At 47.9% G+C, this 22241-nt stretch overlaps 1 protein-coding gene across 3 annotated transcripts in view; it reads left to right on the forward strand.

Moving 5' to 3' along the window:
* The first annotated feature begins 4566 nt into the window (after positions 1-4566).
* Positions 4567-22241, forward strand: part of MXRA7 (matrix remodeling associated 7) — a 111364-nt gene continuing 93689 nt past the window's right edge. The window contains exon 1 of one of the 3 annotated variants that reach the window (XM_082272030.1): positions 4567-5121. In XM_082272030.1, the coding sequence (XP_082128156.1) occupies positions 4762-5121 (360 nt within the window). In that variant the 5' untranslated portion in view covers positions 4567-4761. The remainder of the gene's footprint in view (positions 5122-22241) is intronic. The other 2 variants (XM_082272032.1, XM_082272031.1) reach the window with 2 other exon arrangements.

Genomic DNA, 22241 nt, shown 5'->3' on the forward strand with positions numbered 1-22241 from the left:
TCAATGCGGGACAACGTGTTATGAGAGCTAGAATAACAGGAATACTCAGTAATCCCCCCATGTTTCCACCTCCAGGCGTCCAGGAGATCAAATTTGTCCAAATAGGAGCATAGCGGAGTAGGTGCAGAGGAGATAGCACCAGACCTGTCCAAAGCAGCATCGAGGACCGTATTAAAGTCACCCGCCATAATAAGGGGGCCCTCAGCCATTTCCAAGACTAGACCCAGCACACGGTCAAAAAATTGTCTAGTAAATGGCGGAGGGACATAAACGTTAACCAGAGTGTAGGGTTTACCCAGAAATTCAAAGACAAGAATAATAAAGCACCCAGAAGGGTCAGTCTTCAAATGCCTGATGGTGACAGGGGTGCCGATTTTGCAATCAGAATCGAAGTGCCACGGGCATACGAGGAGTATGTAGAGTGTAGCGCGTACGCCACATGCGCCCTCTTTAGGGCCATCACCCTGGACCCCTGGAGATGGGTTTCCTGTAATAGAACAATATGTGGGTTATGATGTTTCAAATATTCAAAAACCAGGGAACGCTTGACTTTAGAATTAAGCCCCCTGACGTTCCAAAAGATCATGCGGAGAGTAGACATAGTGATATAGTAGAAATCAACATTGGCGTCCGGGCGGGTCCCAGAAAAGGGGGAAACCCCCCCCCCCCCGAGCACCAACAGTACATAGCATGGTAGGCAAAACCAACGGCAGATAAAATGCATGGGAGGAAAATGCAGACATAAGAACCATAATAATATCGAGTACAGCAAGGCAGAAATAAAAATCACAGCACTGAGTCGTGAGAATAATCCCTGATATGAGTCCAAAAAGACATGACGGAGCAAACACAAAACAAAAAAAGGGGGAAAAAATCCCCAAAACCCCAAACGAGCACAGAAACAGTAGTAGCCAAACACCCATCCCACCCTAACCCACCCGGCCCTCAGTCCCCAACATCTGAGAGCTTCAAATCCCATAACCAAGGACAGTGTAGTTCAGGGAAACGTGGATCTGCTCGTCCTGAAGCAGACAAAAATGGTATCAGCTAAAAAGAGAAGAAAAAGGGGAAGGGGGAGCAACCGACCCCAAAAATGCCCTTCCAGAAGAACAAGGAGGGTCCCCATATTCAGGAGGGCACCCGACGACCAGGAAAAGAGTTGCAAGGAGGATCACAAAATGCAGAGGTGCATCACTACGACATCCAGAAGGAAAAAATCGTAACCCAGCAGCAGTGTCAGTACACAGACCAACGATCACCGAGGAGGAGACCTACGATCCTGGGAAGGAGGCGAGCGGTGTCCCAAGGAATCCACCCATTGCGCAGCATCCTGAGGATCTTGAAAAAAGTGGGCTTTACCTTGATAGATGACCCTCAAACGAGCAGGATACAGGATACTATACGGCAATTGCAAGTCCCGCAGTCTTCTCTTAACTGCCATGAATGAGGCCCTCTGCTTCTGGGTAGCAGCAGAGAAGTCCGGGAAGATGGAAATAGCATGGTTATTATACAGGATTCGGCCCTTGTCCCTAGAGGCCCGGAGCACAGCCTCCCTATCACGGAAATGCAGGAGCTTAATGAGAAGAGGACTGGGTGGGGCCCCAGGAGGTAGGGGATGTAATGGCACTCTGTGCGCCCTTTCAATGGCAAATAATGGGGAGAAAACCTCCTTTCCAAAGGTATCAATAAGCCACTTTTCCATGAAAGATTCAGGATTTTTCCCCTCCGATCCCTCCGGAAAGCCCAGAAATCGCAAATTATTGCGCCAGAGGTGGTCCTCCATGTCCGTTAGTTTGTCTGTGGTAGCAGCATGGCCCCTCTGTAACTCTGACACAGTGGATTGCATGGGGCAGTGGGCATCCTCCATGTCACTAATACGCTGCTCCGCATTGCCCACCCTGTGACGAAGGTTATGCACATCTTGTTTAAGGAACGACATGTCCATCCGGACAGATTCAATTTGTGTAGCAAGAGATGCCTGACAGTGCTGGATGGCGTCCATTATGGCAGACAGGGTAGGTTCAGGCCTATCCGCGGATAGATCGGGGTCTGACGGCACAGGGGAGCCCAGGGGAGGAGAGGGCGCGTTACTCACAGCCACTGCCAACGGAGACGATCCCGGAGGGGGCGCTGCACCATCCACCGAAGCTGATGTCGTCTGTGGAACTGAGGAGCGATCAGCCTGGGAGGAAGGACCCGCAGCGCGCTGAGGGCCGGCGCCATCTTGGCATCGTGACAGCGCGAAGTCCGGCGGATGGAAACCGGGCGCGTCTGGACCGGGAGGACCAATTTTGACCATCGCTGCGGGTACACCAGGATACCAGGATTCTGGGGATGTCCGGTGCGGGTGAGTAGGAGGTCGGGTTCCAGCAGGATCACGGAAGGATCAGGGCATACAGGACGGAGCTCCGGAGCCGCGCTGCTTTCACATCCGAGTTCCGGCCACGCCCCCCTCGCCATTGAATAGTACAGGACTCGTTCTAATAGGAGCGACATAAGTCTCTCCGACTTAGAAAAAGGGTCCTGTACTACTTTGGGGCGACCTGGAGGCGCTGTGCACCGCGACTTCACAGGTCGCCCCACAAAATCCTGTCGCGCCAGTCTGAATGGGCTGTAAGTGATTTAAAAAAGAAATCTGTTTTAACAGCAGAATACATATTTTAGCATCCTGGGCAATATATCTGATTGTATTAACCACTTGCCAACCACACGCCGCCTATTTACTGCGGCAGTGTGGCTCCCCTAGGCAAACCAACGTAGGTCTACATCGGTCGTGAGCACGGAGCTAGGGGGTGAGCGCGCGCTGTTGGCGGCGCGCTCCTGCTCCCAGTCGGCAGCAGGAAAGCTGATGCACGGGTCAGGCGGCACCAATTGCCACCTGACACCCGCAATCGTTCCCCGCTGAGAGAGAAGGACGGTCGGCTGTTGTAAACTCAGCTGACCGTTCTTCTCTCTGGAATGATCATATAGCCCCTGTGATCCTTCTATATAGGATCACAGGTCTCTAGGGTCATTTCAGAAGCCACGCCGCCCTACAGTTAGAATCACATCCCTTGGCTCACATTTAACCCCTTGATCACCCACAATGTTAACCCCGTCCCTGCCAGTGTCCTTATTACAGTAACAGTGCATATTTTTAGCACAAATTACTGTAGTAATGTCACTGGTACCCCCAAAAGTGTCAAAAATGTCAGTTAGGGGTCCAATCTGTCCGCCGCGATGTCGCAGTCCTGCTAAAAATTGTAGATCGCCGCCATAAATTACATAAATCTTTCCCCTAGTTAGTAGACGTGATAACTTTGGCGCGAACAAATCAAAATAAGCTTAAAGCCCCGTACACACGTAGCGATCGTCGGCCGAACGATCGGCCGTCTTTTGTCCAGGGCTGTCGTGTCTGTTGAAAACTGCAAAAGACTGCACACGAATTTTGTCGGCCAACAACAGCCGACTGTAGAAGTGATGTCATGTGATGGTTAACTTTCCTTGTCTTTTTTCTTTTCTGAGCATGCCCAGTCTTGCTAATCTGCTCTCTGTCGGCCGAAATCTGTACTGACTGGCGAACAATCGGCCGTTCTGGTGACGGCCAACAAATATTTTAAAGTCTGCACGACAGATTCTGTTCGGCCGAAAATGCGTTGTCGGCTGTCGGAAGCATCATACTAACAAGCCTACAATCGGCCGATCGGTCGGCGGCCGAATATTTACGGCCGACAATCGGTACGTGTGTACGGGGCTTAAGAAGCAAAACAATTGTCAAAGAAAAACAGACTGGGAGTAAACGATCCCACAGTGTATCAGGTCAAGAAATTGCATGACAATACAGGAATTCTCATGGAAACGGATACAATGAATCATAATGCAATACTCGCTGTGCAAATACAATACAGGAGAGAGAAACAAGAAAGAGGGATTCGTGACAAGCCTAAGCCAAAATGACGAGGCAGGGTAAATCAGCAATACGATTTTTTTTTTAAATCAAAAATATGTAGCAGAAAACAAATCGGCATAAAATGTTAAAAAATTTTGATTTTTAAAATTTTTTTTTTGGGAATGTTATATAGCAGAAAGTGAAAAATATTGTCAATTTTTGTTTATAGCGCAAAAAATAAAAAAATAGCAGAGGTGATCAAATACCCCCAAAAGAAAGCTCTATTTGTGGGAAAAAAAGGACATCAATTTTATTTGGGTACAGCGTCACACGACCGTGCAATTGTCCGTTAGAGTAACGCAGTGCCGAATCGCAAAATATGGCCTGGTCATTAAGGGGTAAAATCTTCCTGTCCAGAGGTGGTTAAATGACGAAAAGAATATACGGCTAAATATTTATGATATGAGATGGCATCTTTGTGCCTAGACAGTCATATGATATAAATTTGGGTTGGCATGAAGTGACTGCTGTGTTTGTAAGGTCATATTTGGTCTTTTTGCAGGATGGTCAGATCAAAATGATTCTGTGTAGCTTAATTCATGTAGAAAATTTGAAATCACAATCAGAAGTGCTTTTTAAAAGGCGTAAAAGAGCAGCACAATGTCACTTGAAACTGTGACGCTGACAAGCTTGGATGGATAACGGATTTTTCCAGCTTGCACGCTGCACACTGTATAGGTAGGCGGAGAACTGCTGGGATATTGCTTCTAATGGAAGAGGCAGGGCCAGGCCAGTGACAGCTGTGTTGTGGAAGGCTTGCTGGGGAGGAGTGAGGATCAGTCTGTACAGCTTCTGCCAGAGAGGAGAACAAAAGCCATCTCATCCCAGACAGCATGGAGCTCGAAGGGGACTTCTCAGTGACAGTTCCACTCATCTTCACGGCGCTGGCCGTCATCTTGGCCATGCTTTGGGTGAAGCTGCGCTCTACGGGAGAAAAGCAGCCAGCTGAGGAATCCCATGAAGAAGAGGTGAAGGAGAAAGTGGTAGAAACGTTAGAAGAAGAACAGAAAGACAAAGAGGATCGTGTGACAGAGGAAGAAGTGCCGGAAAGGACAGAGACTGTCCCAGTGGAAGAAGTTGGGGCGGCGGAGAAACTGACCGAGGCCAAAGAAAGTGAGACGGACGCGGCAGAGTGCGGAGAGAAGGAGACGACTCCATCCAGCCAATCTAGTCAAGAAGAGGAGGACAGTAAAGTAAGACCAGACTTAAGCCTCGTACACACGATCAGATTATCGAACGATCTTTCGTCCGATTTTTGTTGCATGCTAGTCTCATATGGAAAGTGAAGAGGTTACTTTCATACGAAAATTCCCATACGACAGAATTCAACTTCAGAAGTGATGTCATGTGTTGAATTGTTCTGTATGTGTTCTTTCGTTTCTGAGCATGCCTAGTCTTGCTCTCACAATTTTTTTCGGACAAAAACTGTACTAATTAAACGAAAATTGGACGTTGTGTTGACGTACGATAAAAAGTATATAGCTACACATCCAGATTTTGTCGTCTGAAAATTCGTAATCGACTGTCGAAAGCACTATAATAACGATCCGAAAATCGGCAGATCGTTAGTCGGACAAAATTTTACTTCTGATTTTCGTATCGTGTGTATGGGCCTTTACATTGACCTAATTGACCATGACAGGCCTTGTACGCATAGGCTTCAGCTTGTATAAGCAGTGCGTACAGCAAGATCTTATAAAGTGTTTAGGACGCCTTGCTATCAGGCAACCTACAGCTCCAGTATTTTTAACATAGATCATAATGGGAGTGATGAACGTTACTTTAAAAAAGCTGGCCGCTGGTTTTCGTCAAGCTTTAAGTAGACCCCAAACCAAGTGAAGGCTGCTTACAGCTTATATAAAGTGACAGTCAGCACTCCCATAAAGATCTATGGCAGGGGTCTTCAAACTATGGCCCTCCAATTGTTCAAGAACTACAATTCCCATCATGCCTAGTCATGTCAGAGTTTTACAATGCCTCGTGGAACGTTTAGTTCCGCAACAGCTGGTGGGCTGTAGTTTAGAGAGACCTGATCTATGGGTAAGCGCGCCAAACAAGAGCTGGAGTTTGCTTTAGAGCCCATTCAGACAGGGGCGACATGACTTGCTGGGGCGACCTGCACGGACTTCATATAATTGAAGTCAATGCAAGTCGCCTCCAGGTCGCCACAAAGTAGTACAGGACCCTTTTTCTAAGTCGGAGTGACTTTGTTTTCTGCTACCCATGTTTGGTAAAAAAAATCACAATAAGCGTATTTTGATTGGTTTGCGCAAAAGTTATTGCGTTTACTAACTAAGGGAAAGATTAATGTCATTTTTGGTGTTTTTTTTTTAACGCGTAATGGCGGCGATCTGCGATTTTTTTTGCGGGACTGCGACATTGCGGCGGACAGATCGGACCCTTGACTGACATTTTTGACACTTTTGGGGGTACCAGTGACATTACTGCAGTAATAAGTGCTATATATATATATATATATATATATATGCACTGTTACTGTAAAAATGACACTGGCAGGGAAGAGGTTAATTTTATTGGAGAGGGAGGGGTTAATGTATGCCTGGTGCTTACTGACGTGTGGGGGGGGGGGTGACTGAGTGACACAAGGACAGATCCAGGGTTCAGCTATGCTGAACCCTGAATCCTGACCCTGCCTGTCACTTAGGAGATCCGCCCGCTCTGTTTACACAGGCGGGCGGATCTCCACACTCGATTCCCCGACGATCGGGGAAGAGCGGCGGCAATCGCCGCCGCTCCTCCCCTGGCCCGACTCCCGCTGTAACTGAAAACAGCGGGAGCGAGCCTCCGGCGGCGTGCGCGCGCCTCCGAGAGAGGGGAATGTCTGGTGACGTAGACCTACGTCGCCAGACGATAACGAGCCACTGTGCTGCAGTAGCAGCACAGTGACCAGTATTAAAGCGGTTAAAGTCATCAGCAAACCTAAAGCTCCCTACAGGCAGATACAAAAATCACCAGACCAATAGTTAGAAGAGTCTAAAAGTACTTTAATAGTTCATAAAATAATCAAATGAAACCTGACGCGTTTCAGGAGCAAAAGACTTTCCCCTCTTTCAGGGCTACAAGATAAACCACCCTGATGAAGGGGGAGACTGTCCCCTAAAAGCTTAGCAAATATTCTGTGTACCTAAGAGTCACACCATCCATTAGAGTACATTGTGTTTGGGGTCATACCCAGGATCCAAGAGCTAGCATGGGCTCTGTATGGTGTATGATCCTTAAGCTCGCCATACACTGTACAATTTTTGTAGATTTAGTGCAAGGGCCTGCTCGATTGCATACACATTGAAAGTGTTTAGGTTTAACCTCATATTATATGGTTTTGGTATATCTAAAGTAAAATCGATCATGAAAATTGTATAATGTATGGCCAGCCTTGGAGGAGATTGAGTAATATTGTCCCAGTAGTTACACAAGTTGGTAAAAACTCTTCAGTGTGGGCTGCGAGATTATAGTCTGTGTAAACTTCAGTAAAAAGAATGACAGTTGGGTTCATTTGTAGTGAGTGGTAAACCAGGGTCCTTTTAAAATGGCTGCAGATGAACTTCCAGTGCCAGCGTGTAACTGGCATCCAGACGGCGCACAGCTGTGTGCACCCACCCTGCCCGTCTGCCTTGGCTCCGGAATATTTCTCTCTGTGCATTGTTATTGGGCAGAATGATGTCACTGAGATCAGTCCATGCAGACTTGATGGGGTGACCCCTGTACAGCTGAAAACAAACACAACTGACTTTGAATAAGTTGATTCAAGACTGACTTTAATTAAGTTGATGCATAATTGGGTGTTAGGTTGGCATCTGATCAGAGATGGTAGATTAACACATTGCCTAAATACACATTCTATATATATATGCACGTGTATATGTTTTTGTCTGTATGAAGGATTGTATTTATCATAGGGTGTCTGCGTAGCCACCCTTGTCTCTGTACCGTACATCTGGAGCACAGAGGAATGTGTTAGCATGTATATACAGAAATGCTTGTCTCTTGGTCTGGCTCACCTCCCTGTGTTAGCCAATGTTTGTGTTCTGCCCCTCTATGTCTGGCCTTGTTTATACTGAATTCTGCCCTCTGGCTTTGGAATGCCTGTCTCCTACCCAGGAGCTCTTCATTTCCTGTCCGCATTCCTGTGTTGTAACCCATTCCCATGACAAGGGCTGGAAAGCATCCCTGGCTACACAAACTACAGACTTACCAACAGGTTTGTTTATTAAGACAACATGCAATAGGCTAGCCCATAGCAACCAATGACAAATAATCTCTTAACCACTTGCCGACTGCCGCACGACTATTTACGTCGGCAGTCAGCCCCTCACAGGCAGAGTGACGTAGGGCTACGCCGCTAGCCTGTGAGGGTCTAGGGAGCGAGCGCGCGCCGCCGGAGGCCCGCTCCCGCGCGGTCATGGACCCCCCCACGCGTGTGCCCGGTGGACCCGATGTCCGTCGGTCACTCGCGATCGTCCCTTAGACCGGGAGAAAGGCAGGCGGCTAATATAAACAAGCCGCCTGTCATTCTCCCCTGTGTATGAATGGTGATCATACGGTTCTACTAGGTAGGACCGTTGATCACTGTTCATACACCTCAAGCCACAGCCAATCACAGTTAGAATCACGCCCCTAGGGACACACATAACCCCTCCCTCTCAAAAAAAGTTAACCCCTTCACTACCAGTGTCATTTTACAGTAACAGTGCATATGTATAGCACTGATTACTGTAGTAATGTCACTGGTACCTCCAAAAGTGTAAAAAATGTCAGTCAAGGGTCCGATCTGTCCGCCGCAATGTGGCAGTTCCGCAAAAAAAAATCTCAGATCGCCGCCATTACGCGTTAAAAAAAAAACAACAAAAATGACAAAAATCTTTCCCTTAGTTAGTAAACGCAATAACTTTTGCACAAACCAATCAAAATACGCTTTTTGCGATTTTTTTTTACCAAACATATGTAGCAGAAAACAAATTGGCCTAAAATGTTAAAAAATTTAGATTTTTACATTTTTTTGGGGAATTTCATATAAAAAAATGAAAAATATTGTTATTTTTGCAAAATTGACGCTCTTTTTTTGTTTATAGCGCAAAAAGTAAAATTCGCACAGGTGATCAAAAACCACCAAAAGAAAGCTCTGTTTGTGGGGAAAAAAGGACATCAAATTCGTTTGGGTACAGCGTTGCACAACCGCGCAATTGTCCGTTAATGTCACTCAGTGCCGAATCGCAAAATAGGCCCTGGTCAGGAAGGGGGTAAAATCTTCCAGGGCTTAAGTGGTTAAAGGGTAACTCCACTTTCGTGGCGTAACAAAAAGCAAATAAAAACAATATAGCGTATACGATTGTGACACAAGTCAAATTGTAATTGAATGTTATTAAAAACGACCTTTCCTTTTCAATCTGCAGCTGTTGTAATTTTCTGAAAATGCAATGCAATATGGCTACCTGGAGTTGTTATTATTGTTGTTAGGGGGAGTGACAGGGGTGTGTCCTATATCTACATGCATTTGCTAATAGGTGCCCCTCGTTCCCATCTCAAAAAGTTGGGAGCTGTTCTGTACACAGAATGTATACTGACCACACCCCAGAAACACAATTTCCTGCTTGTGTGATTGGCTCACCAATTTTCCCAGAAGTCTGCCTAAGATACAAGTCAGATTTCTGGCATCCCCTGCAACAAAAATGTCATTTTTGGTGAGATTCTCCCAATAGGAACACATCTAAAGGGACGCAGGCCCAGCAGCTTTCCTCATTAGAGCCCTGCACTTGCCACAGCTGACAGATAATTATGAAACCACTCCCATTAGACCCACTCAGCCCAGAGGCACAGAGGAACAAACAGTAATTTCTTCAGAATAACAAAAACTAGGAATCTGCAAAAAAAAGTTTGTTAAAATCCTTGTAATGTACAGAAATCACCAAGAGGGGAATGTTTGTTTCTCAACAAAAGTGGAATTACGCTTTAAAAGCCAGTATAAAGGAATAGTAGTGGTTAAAAAAAAGCATAACTAATATTTTTTGGTATAATTCTCCTTTAAGGGGGAGTGACAGGGGGTTGTGTCCTATGTCTACATGCATTTGCTAATAGGTGTCCCTCGTTCCCATCTCAAAAAGTTGGGAGGTGTTCTGTACACAGAATGTGTAATGACCACACCCCAAAAAAAATCATTTCCTGCTTGTGTGATTGGCTCACCAATTTTCCCAGAAGTCTGCCTAAGATACAGGTCAGATTTCCTGCATCCCTTGCAACAAAAATATAATTTTTGGTGAGATACTCCCAATAGGAACACATTTAAAAGGATGTAGGCCCAGCAGATTTCCTCATTGGTGCTCTGCAGCTGCACAGCTGATTGATAATTATGAAACCACTCCCATTAGACCCACTCAGCACAGAGAAACAAACACTGATTTCTTCAGAATAACAAAAGGCGGGAATCTGCAACAAAGGTTGTTTTAATCCTTGTAATTTACAGAGATGACCCAGAGGGGAATGTTTTTTTCTAAACAAAAGTGGAGTTACGCTTTAACCACTTAAGGACCGGAAGATTTTGCTGGTTAATGACCAGGCCCTATTTTGCGGTTCGGCACTGCATTATTTTAATGGACAATTGCGCAGTCGTGCGACGTTGTACCCAAATAAAATTGAAGTCCTTTTTTTTCCCCACAAATAGAGCTTTCTTTTGGTGGTATTTGATCACCTGTGCGATTTTTATTTTTTGCGCTATAAACAAAAACGGGCAACAATTTTGAAAAAAAAAAATATTTGTCACATTCTGCTATATAACATTCCCAAAAGAAAAATTTTAAAATCAAATTTTTTTAACATTTTAGGCCAATTTGTTTCCTGCTACATATTTTTGGTAAAAAAAAAAAATGCAATAAGCGTATTTTGATTGGTTTGCGCAAAAGTTATTGCGTCTACTAACTACGGGAAATTTATGTCATTTTTATTTTTTATTTTTTTTTACTAGTAATAGCGGCGATCTGTGATTTTTTTGTGGGGCTGCGACATTGCGGCGGACAGATCGGACCCCTAACTGACATTTATGACACTTTTGGGGGGACCAGTGACATTACTACAGTAATCAGTGCTATAAATATGCACTGTTACTGTAAAAATGCCATTGGCAGGGAAGGGGTTAATACTATTAGTGATCAAGGGGTTAAATGTAAGCCTAGGGGAGTGATTCTAACTGTGGGGGGGGGGGGGGTTGGGCTATGCGATCCTATATAGTAGGATCACATAGCCTCTGTGATCACTTCAGGGAAAAGTACGGACGGCTGTGTTTAGAGTAATCAGTGCTAAAAATATGCACTGTTACAGTACTAATGACGCTGGCAGGGAAGGGGTTAACACCAGGGGCGATCAAAGAGTTAAATGGGTCCCTAGGGGGGTGCTTTCTAACTGTGGGGGGGATGTACTTGCTGGATGAACACAGAGACCTGATCAACAGAACAGCGGTCTGCCGTGTTTACTTCTGGTCCGCCCATCAGTTTTTTAAGTGGACCTGATTGGACCCTCCAGTCTCCTCTATGAGCGGCGGTTGTAAACAGACATATGTCCAATTACACCTGTCGTCGACATCTGATCCATGGCTATCTGCTAAAAACAGACGAGTGGGGATGACAGATCGAATCGGAAGGGCGTTGGGCGTAAACAGTCAGGATGTCCATTTACATCCAGAGGCCCTTAGTGGAGAGCGAGCTGTGTCTGGGGTAGGCTCCTCTCACATGGGCAATCCGATCCGCCTGTCAGTTTTTTTAGGCGGACCTTACATAGTAGTTGAGGTTGAATAAAGACAATAGCCCATCCAGTTCAACCTGTGTAGGCCCTTAATGTTTTGATCCTTGAGATGTACGTCTAAGAGTCTTTTGAAAGTAGCCATACTTCCCGCAGAAACCACCTCTTGTGGTAGAGAATTCCACAATCTTGTAGCCCTAACAGAACCCCCTGCGTTGCCTGAGGTCAAAACGCTTCTCCTCTAATCGCATTGTATGGCCTCGAGTCCTCATGCAATCCCTTCGACTGAATAGCTTTTTCCTACCTTATCGGATGCTCCATGCATCCCTATGGGGTAGCGGGTGTCAGCAGAGACATCTCCGCTGACACCCGCTGCTATCCGATCTGATCCTGTCCATACAATCCGGACGGATAGAAACCCTATTTTCCATCCGTCTGGAGGATCGGATCGGATCGGATAAGAACGGACATGCGGTCTGCCAGCTCCGTCTCTACACACAGTCATCCACCTCCTCAGCAAGGATCGGCAAATTGATCCTACGCTGAGCAGAACGGATTCCGTCGGGCGGTGCGCCCGTGTGAAAGGGGCCTTACGCATAATCAGAGCAGACACGGACCAGCCATCTGTCCAGTGGGGAAAGACAGATTCCCTGCTGAGAAGGACAGACTCCGTCGGGTGCACCGCCCGTGTGAAAGGGGCCTTACGCATAATCTGAGCAGACACGGACCAGCCATCTGTCCAGTGGGGATCAGCAGACAGACAGATCCCCCGCTGAGCAGGCGGACTCCTTCGGGCGGTGCTCCCGTGTAAAAGGGGCCTTACGCATAATCAGAGCAGACACGGACCAGCCATCTGTCCAGTGGGGATCAGCAGACAGACAGATCCCCCGCTGAGCAGGATGGACTCCGTCGGATGGTGCGCCCATGTGAAAGGGGCCTTTTGCATAATCTGAGCAGACACGGACCAGCCATCTGTCCAGTGGGGATCAGCAGACAGACAGATTCCCCGCTGAGCAGAATGGACTCCGTCGGGCGCACCGCCCGTGTGAAAGGGGCCTTACGCATAATCTGAGCAGACACAGACCAGCCATCTGTCCAGTGGGGATCAGCAGACAGACAGATTCCCCGCTGAGCAGGATGGACTCCGTCGGGCGGTGCGCCCGTGTTTTAGGGGCCTTACGCATAATCTGAGCAGACACGGACCAGCCATCTGTCCAGTGGGGATCAGCAGACAGACAGATTCCCCGCTGAGCAGAATGGACTCCGTCGGGCGCACCGCCCGTGTGAAAGGGGCCTTACGCATAATCTGAGCAGACACAGACCAGCCATCTGTCCAGTGGGGATCAGCAGACAGACAGATTCCCCGCTGAGCAGGATGGACTCCGTCGGGCGGTGCGCCCGTGTTTTAGGGGCCTTACGCATAATCTGAGCAGACACGGACCAGCCATCTGTCCAGTGGGGATCAGCAGAAAGACAGATTCCCTGCTGAGAAGGACAGACTCCGTCGGGTGCACCGCCCGTGTGAAAGGGGCCTTACGCATAATCTGAGCAGACACGGACCAGCCATCTGTCCAGTGGGGATCAGCAGACAGACAGATTCCCGCTGAGCAGAACGGACTCCGTCGGGCGGTGCGCTCGTGTGAAAGGGGCCTTATGCATAATCTGAGCAGACACGGACCAGCCATCTGTCCAGTGGGGATCAGCAGAAAGACAGATTCCCTGCTGAGAAGGACAGACTCCGTCGGGTGCACCGCCCGTGTGAAAGGGGCCTTACGCATAATCTGAGCAGACACGGACCAGCCATCTGTCCAGTGGGGATCAGCAGACAGACAGATTCTTCAATGGAGAAAGGGCCTAATGCCCCGTACACACGCAACGAATTTCCGCCGACCGGTCGTCCGTCTTTTGTCCAGAGTGGTGTCCGTTGGTTGGAATGTTCTCTAGACTGCGCACAAATTTTCCCGTACGACAGAATTCTACTTCAGAAGTGATGTCATGTGTTGGATTGCTTTCTATGTGTTCTTTCATCTCTGAGCATGCCTAGTCTTGCTCATGTAGCGGGGTCTTCCATTATACAAGTTCTAAAAGACTGCTGCTTGACATTTGAGAGGAACTCGGCTCCATCTAGTGGCCAAAAGGACACATTGCAGCGGCTATGGAATGTCTTTTGATGTTATTTTCCTTTCAGGAAGTTGAGCAGTCTTCATCGCCCATAGTGCTTTGAGAATACCAGGGTGCACTGCTGCACCGCACAGCCTTCTGGGGGAAGCTTTATAAAGGAAGGGAGGAGCCAGGCTCACTCTCTGGGGAAAGACACAGTGAGACAAGCAGGATGCCAGTGCTGTGGGCTGATGCTGTATGCTAGGCCGAAACTCCTGGGCCTTAAGTGACTAAGTTGCAGTGTTTCATCTCCAGTGGAGGATCCCTCCTGGAGGTCCCATCGATGTTCTACAGAGACCAGACTCATCCACCCCAAATACCTAGCGCGGCTGGTGACAGAGGCCGGAGACTGAGACAGCAGCGGAGGCTTCCTGGGAGACAGTCCTGTTGGTGAGAGGGCACCTGCCCAAAAACTGACTATATCTATCAAAGAAGTAACTTTAGTCAGGATTAGCCTTAGAGTAGTAGAAGGCAATATACCAGGTGGCCCAGTACATCTCTCACAGAAGTTTTACCGGCAATCCTGCACAGACACCCCGCGGTGATTACTAACTGTTTGCTGCCATTCTCTCTATTGATCACCCATCCTCAATGTGGATTACAAATTGCGAGTGCACCAACGTTGCTAGCGAAGATATAGAGAAGAAACAGCGGACTCAGATAGGTCTGACATTCTGATACTGTGTCTAACTGAATGCTGAGCCTTATCTCCAAAAGTATAATAGTGATTAAGATGGCGGTCCTATAGGCTCTGAGACATTTCCTGAAACAATTAATGTGCCCTTGAGGAGTGATATCACAGTATTTATCTTATCTTTGATTAATTAATTAGTATATCCTTTTACAAAGTCATATTTTACTGTATCGAAACTGTTTATTTGATTCACAGTAAATAACTTTCCTGTTTAAAAGCAAGCTTGTGTGTGGTCACCTTGTATTACCCAGAAGGACTGCAGCTGGAGAGAGGTAACAGGTCATTATTATTTATTGAAGTGTTATATTCCAATCTGTGTAGCCATTTGGTATTCCAGTCCTATTCTGGGTCAGTTGTGCCTAGGGAGGGTTCGAGCCAATTCTGTGGGTTGTTAGGCAGGACGTAGACCCAATAATCTAATCAGCAGCTCCTGCGGGGGTGGTGCTACACGTGGGGGCTCGTCCGGGATTATCTACAGTCCTGCAACACAACCCTCTCAGCCACAGAATCCCCCTCAACGCAGAAATGGATCCTACCGCTGCAGCCGAGTGGTGCAGGGAAGAGAATGTCGTAGTGGAAAATGGCCTGGTGGTTGAAATCAAGGGAGAGGTCTGGACTGAGGAAAAACTCCTCCCAGTTTTAAGGGCACTGTCCACAGACAGGAAATTCTGGGTGACTGACATAAAGACAGACACCACCGTTCCACACACGTATGCATTGTGTGAGTGGAGGAAGGGGGTCCCTGATTACTTTAAGGGAACCAGTGTAAAGACTACTGACCAAACAGAACTTTTCTTAATACATCCAGAAGTCCTTACTGAAGGTCCCTCATCCACCACTCCTGGGGGATCCAGCAAAGAAAAAGGTGTCCAAGAAGGGAGTCCAGAGTCACCACCTTTGTCTACCTTTAGCTCAGAACTGTGTGCTGTTCTCGGGGAAATCGTAGCAAAATGTAGTAAGGACTCCCCAAACTATCTGATGACTGAATATAGGAAGCTCAGGACATTCTCTGGGAAACAGCCTGTGCCTTCGACAGAAGATGGGTTTGAAGAGTGGTTAGATACCGCCACTCAGGCTTTGGAAGAGTGGGAGGTACCAGAACAGCACAAGAAACAGAGAATCACAGAAAGTTTAAAGGGACCTGCACTAGAGGCCGTACGTAATCTCAAGCTAAGCAAAAAGAACTGTACTGCACAGGATTATCTAGACATTCTACAAGATGTATTTGGTCGGACGGAGAACGTGGCTGAACTTCTTTACCAGTTAGACCACTGTTACCAAGAAGAGGAAGAGAAGTTGTCCGAATTTATTAGACGCCTAGATAAGATCATCCACCAGATCTTGATAAAGAAAGGGATAGACCCCCGGAAGGTAGATGAGACTCGTGCACGGCAGGTGCTGAGAGGGGCTCAACCCTTAGATCCCATTGCCATACTGTTGCGAACTCGCCAAGATGGTGGCATTCTGGAATACCCTGACCTGATCCGAATGGTCAGAGAAGAAGAGGTCATGTTAGACAACAAAAGGAAGAGTCGGCAGTTTGACTCAACTGCTCGTGTCAGAGTGATAAGTGCAAAAGAAAGTGACTCGCAAGTTGAACTCCTAAAGACCCAGGTGTCCCAGTTGATAGAAATGGTGTCCATCCTGACTAGTCAGGCATCTACTCTACCTGATGGGAACGTGTCAGAGAAGCCGGATAAACCTTCTAACCTTAGAGTAGACCCGGAACCGAGACCTAGGAGATCGCTAACTTGTTTCAACTGTGGGGGAGTAGGACATGTTAGAGGAGTATGTCCCAGCCCAGGAAATGTCGCCTCAGAACCTCGCAAGCCAGCGGAGAAACTTCAGAGGGCACCCGTGAAGGAGTCGACCGGGTGCCCGCCAGTTTCAAGGGAATCCAAGAGACTCAATGATTCAGGGAATCTGAGTCAGGGAGTCAGATCCAGGTACAACGCCCCTAGTTCTATACTCCAGGCTACTGAGAGAAGGAAAATCAATGCACACCGGGCCCAGAGGGGACTGAAGTCCAGAAGAAAAAAAAAGAAAAGAGCCTGGGTGCAGAGAACTGAATCAGACAACAAGGCCACTTCAAGAGAATTCCCAACTAACTTGGTCGGGCCTTCCCCTGTAGTCTCTGTCCAGGTAGAAGGAATTTACACAAGAGCCCTCCTTGACACTGGGGCCCAAGTGACTCTTCTGTATAGAGACTTCTATGATAAACACCTTACCCATCTACCTCTGCAGAAGTTGGAAGATCTGGAGATATGGGGTATCGGGACTCAAAGTTTTCCCTATGACGGGTATCTGCCAATCAAGTTGACCTTTGACCCATCAGTGGCTGGTGAAGCTGAAACCTTCGACACCCTAGCGGTGGTCTGTCCTCGTCCGCCAGGGGCCAACAAAAGCTCTCTCATCGTAGGGACCAACACTGACCTGGTAAGGCGCCTCCTGACACAACTGGTCCAGGGACAGGATGCTCCAGCGCCAAGGATTCACCCCATGCTACGGCAGGCCTATCAACGATTAGTATTGGAGCAAGAGACTCCTGCAGAAGGAGTTGGAAGACTCTGGAAGTTGGACAGAACGGAAAAGGTCTTGCAGCCAGGAGAGGTGGCTTGTCTGAAAGCTTCCGTTAAACTCACATGGAAACAGCCGGGCCCTTTTATCATCTTTGAATCAGGTCCACAGGAAGAGGAGAGAGGGATAGAAGTAATCCCTGAAGTGATCCCTTTGAAGGTGTTACAGAAAAACCATGGAAGGGTTTTAGTGAGTGTCAGAAACACCTCTACTACACCGGTGAAGGTACCGGCCAGAGTGCTGTTGGGCCAAGTTAACCCGGCTACCCCAGTTGTCCCATCTGATCTTAAAGAGGAGGGAAGGGGTGAAGATGTTATAGAAGAGCTCTGCTCTGGAAACGCTGCCCTCCCACCAGAATGGGTGAAGAGGGCCAAGGCACAACTTGCTGGATGGCGAGGAATATTTTCTAGGAATGAGTTCGACGTGGGATGCGCCAGGAGTGCCACTCATAATATCCGCCTGAGTGAGGACAAACCTTTCCGAGAAAGAGTCCGGCGAGTTCCCTTAGGTGACTTAGAAGATCTACGTCAGCAGCTGGCGGAACTCAAGAAGACTGGGGTTATTCGAGAATCCAGGAGCCCATATGCTTCTCCGATAGTGGTAGTCCGGAAGAAAAACGGATCTCTGAGGCTTTGTATCGACTACCGAACACTGAACAGAAGAACCATCCCAGACCAGTATACCACTCCTCGAATCGAAGACGCCCTACAGAGCCTGTCAGGGGCGAAGTGGTTCAGTGTGATGGACTTAAAGAGTGGGTATTATCAGATCCCCATGCACCCTGAAGATCGGGAGAAGACAGCCTTCATCACCCCTGTGGGGTTCTTTGAGTTCAATCGCATGCCTCAGGGATTGTCAGGGGCCCCTGCTACCTTCCAAAGGCTGATGGAAAGGACCGTTGGAGATATGAATTTGATAGAGGTACTGGTATACTTGGATGATGTTATCGTGTTTGGCAGAACTTTGGAAGAACACGAGGAGAGGTTGGAAAAGGTCCTGAAGAGGCTACATGAAGAAGGCCTGAAACTTTCTCCTGAGAAGTGCCAATTCTATCAGTCCTCGGTCCATTACCTGGGCCACATCGTGTCTGAAGAAGGGGTGGCCACCGACCCGGACAAGCTGGATGCTGTCGCCTCCTGGCCGAGACCTACAAATGTGACCGAACTTCGGTCGTTCCTGGGTTTTTGCTCCTATTACAGGAGGTTTGTAGAGGGGTTCGCCAAGATTGCCCGACCCCTCAATGAGTTACTAAAGAACGAAGAAGATGACGTTCCTGAACTGGTCAAGCCAATGAAGTCCACCATGGGACCCCGGAAGGCCAAGGAGTCCATCCAGGATCAGTGGACCCCAGAATGTGAAGGGGCTTTCATTCAGTTGAAAAAGAATCTAACCACTGCCCCTGTGTTGGCCTACGCAGACCCCACGAAACCATATGAACTACATGTCGATGCCAGCCGAGATGGGCTGGGTGGGGTACTCTACCAGGAACATGGGGGCCACCTGCGACCCGTAGCCTACGTGAGCAGGAGTCTACTACCTGCTGAAAGGAATTATCCTACCCACAAACTTGAATTCCTGGCCTTAAAGTGGGCAGTGGTCGACAAACTGAAAGATTACCTGTACGGAGCTGAATTCATTGTCAAGACGGATAATAATCCCCTTACCTATCTGTTGACTACAGCTAAGCTGGATGCAACAGGACACAGATGGTTGGCTGCCCTCTCTAGCTTCAACTTCAGCCTGAAGTATCGGCCAGGAATCGGGAACAGGGATGCAGATGCCCTATCCAGAAGGTTGCATGCACCACACGAACCTGATGAAGAATGGACCCATTTGGCTCCAGAAGGGGTGCGTGCCCTATATCAGGGAACTGAACTTCGATCCAGAGGAGGATCAAGAGCCGAAGAGATTGGGGTTTCGGCTGTCGGAGTACCCAAATACTATTGCAGGGTGACCCAGGTTGAAGGGGAAGATTTACCCCGGCTGTCCAAAAGGGACTTGAGGAAGGAGCAGCTGGAAGACCCTCTGGGAAAACTTCTTTTGGAAGCCTTGGAGATCCAGCGCCCTGAGTTGCTTCTCACCGACTCTCCTCAGGGGGCCCGTCTGTTGCATAGAGAGTGGACCCGGTTACAGATCCGAGAAGGGGTGGCCTACCGAAGAGGCCCATCTGAAGATCTGGAGGAGAAGTGGCAACTGTTCTTACCAGCTAAATACAGGGAGAGAGTTCTGGCTGCTCTTCATGATAATCATGGCCATCTGGGACCTGAAAGAACTTTTCAGCTTGTCAGAGACAGGTTCTACTGGCCCTGTATGAGGGCCGAAGTTGAAGGATACTGTCATTCTTGTGTCCGATGTATACAAAGGAAGACTCTGCCACGTCAAGCAGCCCCAATGGGCCATCTGCAAAGCCAGGGACCCATGGAACTGGTGTGCATTGATTTCCTTTGCCTAGAGCCTGATCTGAGTGGCCAAGGGAATGTCCTTGTGGTAACAGACCATTTTACCAGATACGCCCAAGCATTCCCAACAAGGGATCAGAAGGCCTCTACAGTAGCCAAAGTTCTTGTAGAAAAGTTCTTTGTACACTATGGGTTACCACAACGCCTCCATTCAGATCAGGGAAGAGACTTTGAAAGCAGACTGATCAAGAGACTGTTAGATCTGTTAGGCATCCAAAAGACTAGAACTACTCCCTACCATCCACAAGGGGATGCCCAGCCGGAACGATTTAACAGGACTCTTTTGGACATGTTGGGGACTTTAAGCTCAGAGAAGAAACAGCATTGGGGCAAACATGTAGCTGCCATTGTGCATGCCTACAACAGTACTGTCAGTGATGCTACTGGATATTCCCCTTATCGTCTAATGTTTGGACGAGAGGCTCGATTGCCAGTGGATTTGGCCTTTGGCATCTCGCCCGATCACACCTCTTCAGCATCGCACAAGGGATATGTGGACCGACTGCGGAAGAGTCTGAAATCGGCCTATGATAAAGCTCAGGCCACATCTGATCAACGTGGACTGAGGAATAAAAGGAATTTCGACTTAAAAGTTCGGATCCAAGACTTGCAACCAGGGGACAGGGTATTGTTGAGGAACTTGGGTGTCCCAGGAAAACACAAGTTGGCAGACCGCTGGAAGTCCCAACCTTATGTTATCTGCAAGCAACTACCAAACCTCCCTGTGTATCAAATTCGGCCTGAAGGAAGTGTGGGTCCATTGAAGACTTGGCATAGGAACCATTTACTGCCTCTCTCTGAAGCAGTTCGCATGCCTCCTGTCGTAGATTCGCCAGAGACCCCTTCGACCTCTCGCCTGTCCAGACCAGTCACCAGATCTCAGTCGACACTCCCAGATGTGAGGGAGGGAAATTCTCCATCTGAAGATCTGGAAGATGAAGAGGAGGTACCTGACTGGATGTGGTCGTCTCAGTTACCAGAACCCACACCTGCCTCCCTGTCTTCATCCGAATTGGCTGACAGAGGAACCCTTCGGGCGGAAGCCCCCGAATTCATACCTTTCCACATGCTTCCAGAAGAAGTAGTTGATGATGAAGATCCTGAGGAGGAGGTTGCACCTTCCTCTGAAGAAGAACTGACCGCTCTTGAAGCATCAGATTCCTGTGTGTTGGAACATGAGGAGGAGGACATTGAAGAATCCCCAGAAGTGGCTGGTCCTAGTACCTCTGAGATCGTGCATCCCAAAGAACAGAGGGAAAGAAGAGTCATTCACCCGCCCAAAAGACTGACCTATGACCAATTGGGTGAATGCTCAGAAGAGGCTATCTTTACTTCCAAACGAACTCTTGATCAGCCTAGTTCTTCCACCGCAGATTTGGTGGAGGACAACCCTAGCTCACCCCCAGGCACATCTGTACAAGCCACTCAAGTGTCAGGGGTCTGTGAACAGAATTACCTTCCCTCCCCTGACAATTGGTGGGAGGTTCCTATGTCGAACCTGTGTTGTAATATGCAGTTGTTAAGTTTGAACTCTGCTTCTGAAAAGGAAGATGATTCCCTGTTATGCATATGTTAATGTTTTTTTTGTGTACTGCCAACATATGCACTGGAGTACATGCTGTTGTCCTCTTTGGGGACCAAAGTTTCTCAAGTGGGGGGAGTGTGTAGCGGGGTCTTCCATTATACAAGTTCTAAAAGACTGCTGCTTGACATTTGAGAGGAACTCGGCTCCATCTAGTGGCCAAAAGGACACATTGCAGCGGCTATGGAATGTCTTTTGATGTTATTTTCCTTTCAGGAAGTTGAGCAGTCTTCATCGCCCATAGTGCTTTGAGAATACCAGGGTGCACTGCTGCACCGCACAGCCTTCTGGGGGAAGCTTTATAAAGGAAGGGAGGAGCCAGGCTCACTCTCTGGGGAAAGACACAGTGAGACAAGCAGGATGCCAGTGCTGTGGGCTGATGCTGTATGCTAGGCCGAAACTCCTGGGCCTTAAGTGACTAAGTTGCAGTGTTTCATCTCCAGTGGAGGATCCCTCCTGGAGGTCCCATCGATGTTCTACAGAGACCAGACTCATCCACCCCAAATACCTAGCGCGGCTGGTGACAGAGGCCGGAGACTGAGACAGCAGCGGAGGCTTCCTGGGAGACAGTCCTGTTGGTGAGAGGGCACCTGCCCAAAAACTGACTATATCTATCAAAGAAGTAACTTTAGTCAGGATTAGCCTTAGAGTAGTAGAAGGCAATATACCAGGTGGCCCAGTACATCTCTCACAGAAGTTTTACCGGCAATCCTGCACAGACACCCCGCGGTGATTACTAACTGTTTGCTGCCATTCTCTCTATTGATCACCCATCCTCAATGTGGATTACAAATTGCGAGTGCACCAACGTTGCTAGCGAAGATATAGAGAAGAAACAGCGGACTCAGATAGGTCTGACATTCTGATACTGTGTCTAACTGAATGCTGAGCCTTATCTCCAAAAGTATAATAGTGATTAAGATGGCGGTCCTATAGGCTCTGAGACATTTCCTGAAACAATTAATGTGCCCTTGAGGAGTGATATCACAGTATTTATCTTATCTTTGATTAATTAATTAGTATATCCTTTTACAAAGTCATATTTTACTGTATCGAAACTGTTTATTTGATTCACAGTAAATAACTTTCCTGTTT

This window comes from Pelophylax lessonae (assembly GCF_965119305.1).
Source record: "Pelophylax lessonae genome assembly, chromosome: 11".
NCBI classification, from domain to species: domain Eukaryota; kingdom Metazoa; phylum Chordata; class Amphibia; order Anura; family Ranidae; genus Pelophylax; species Pelophylax lessonae.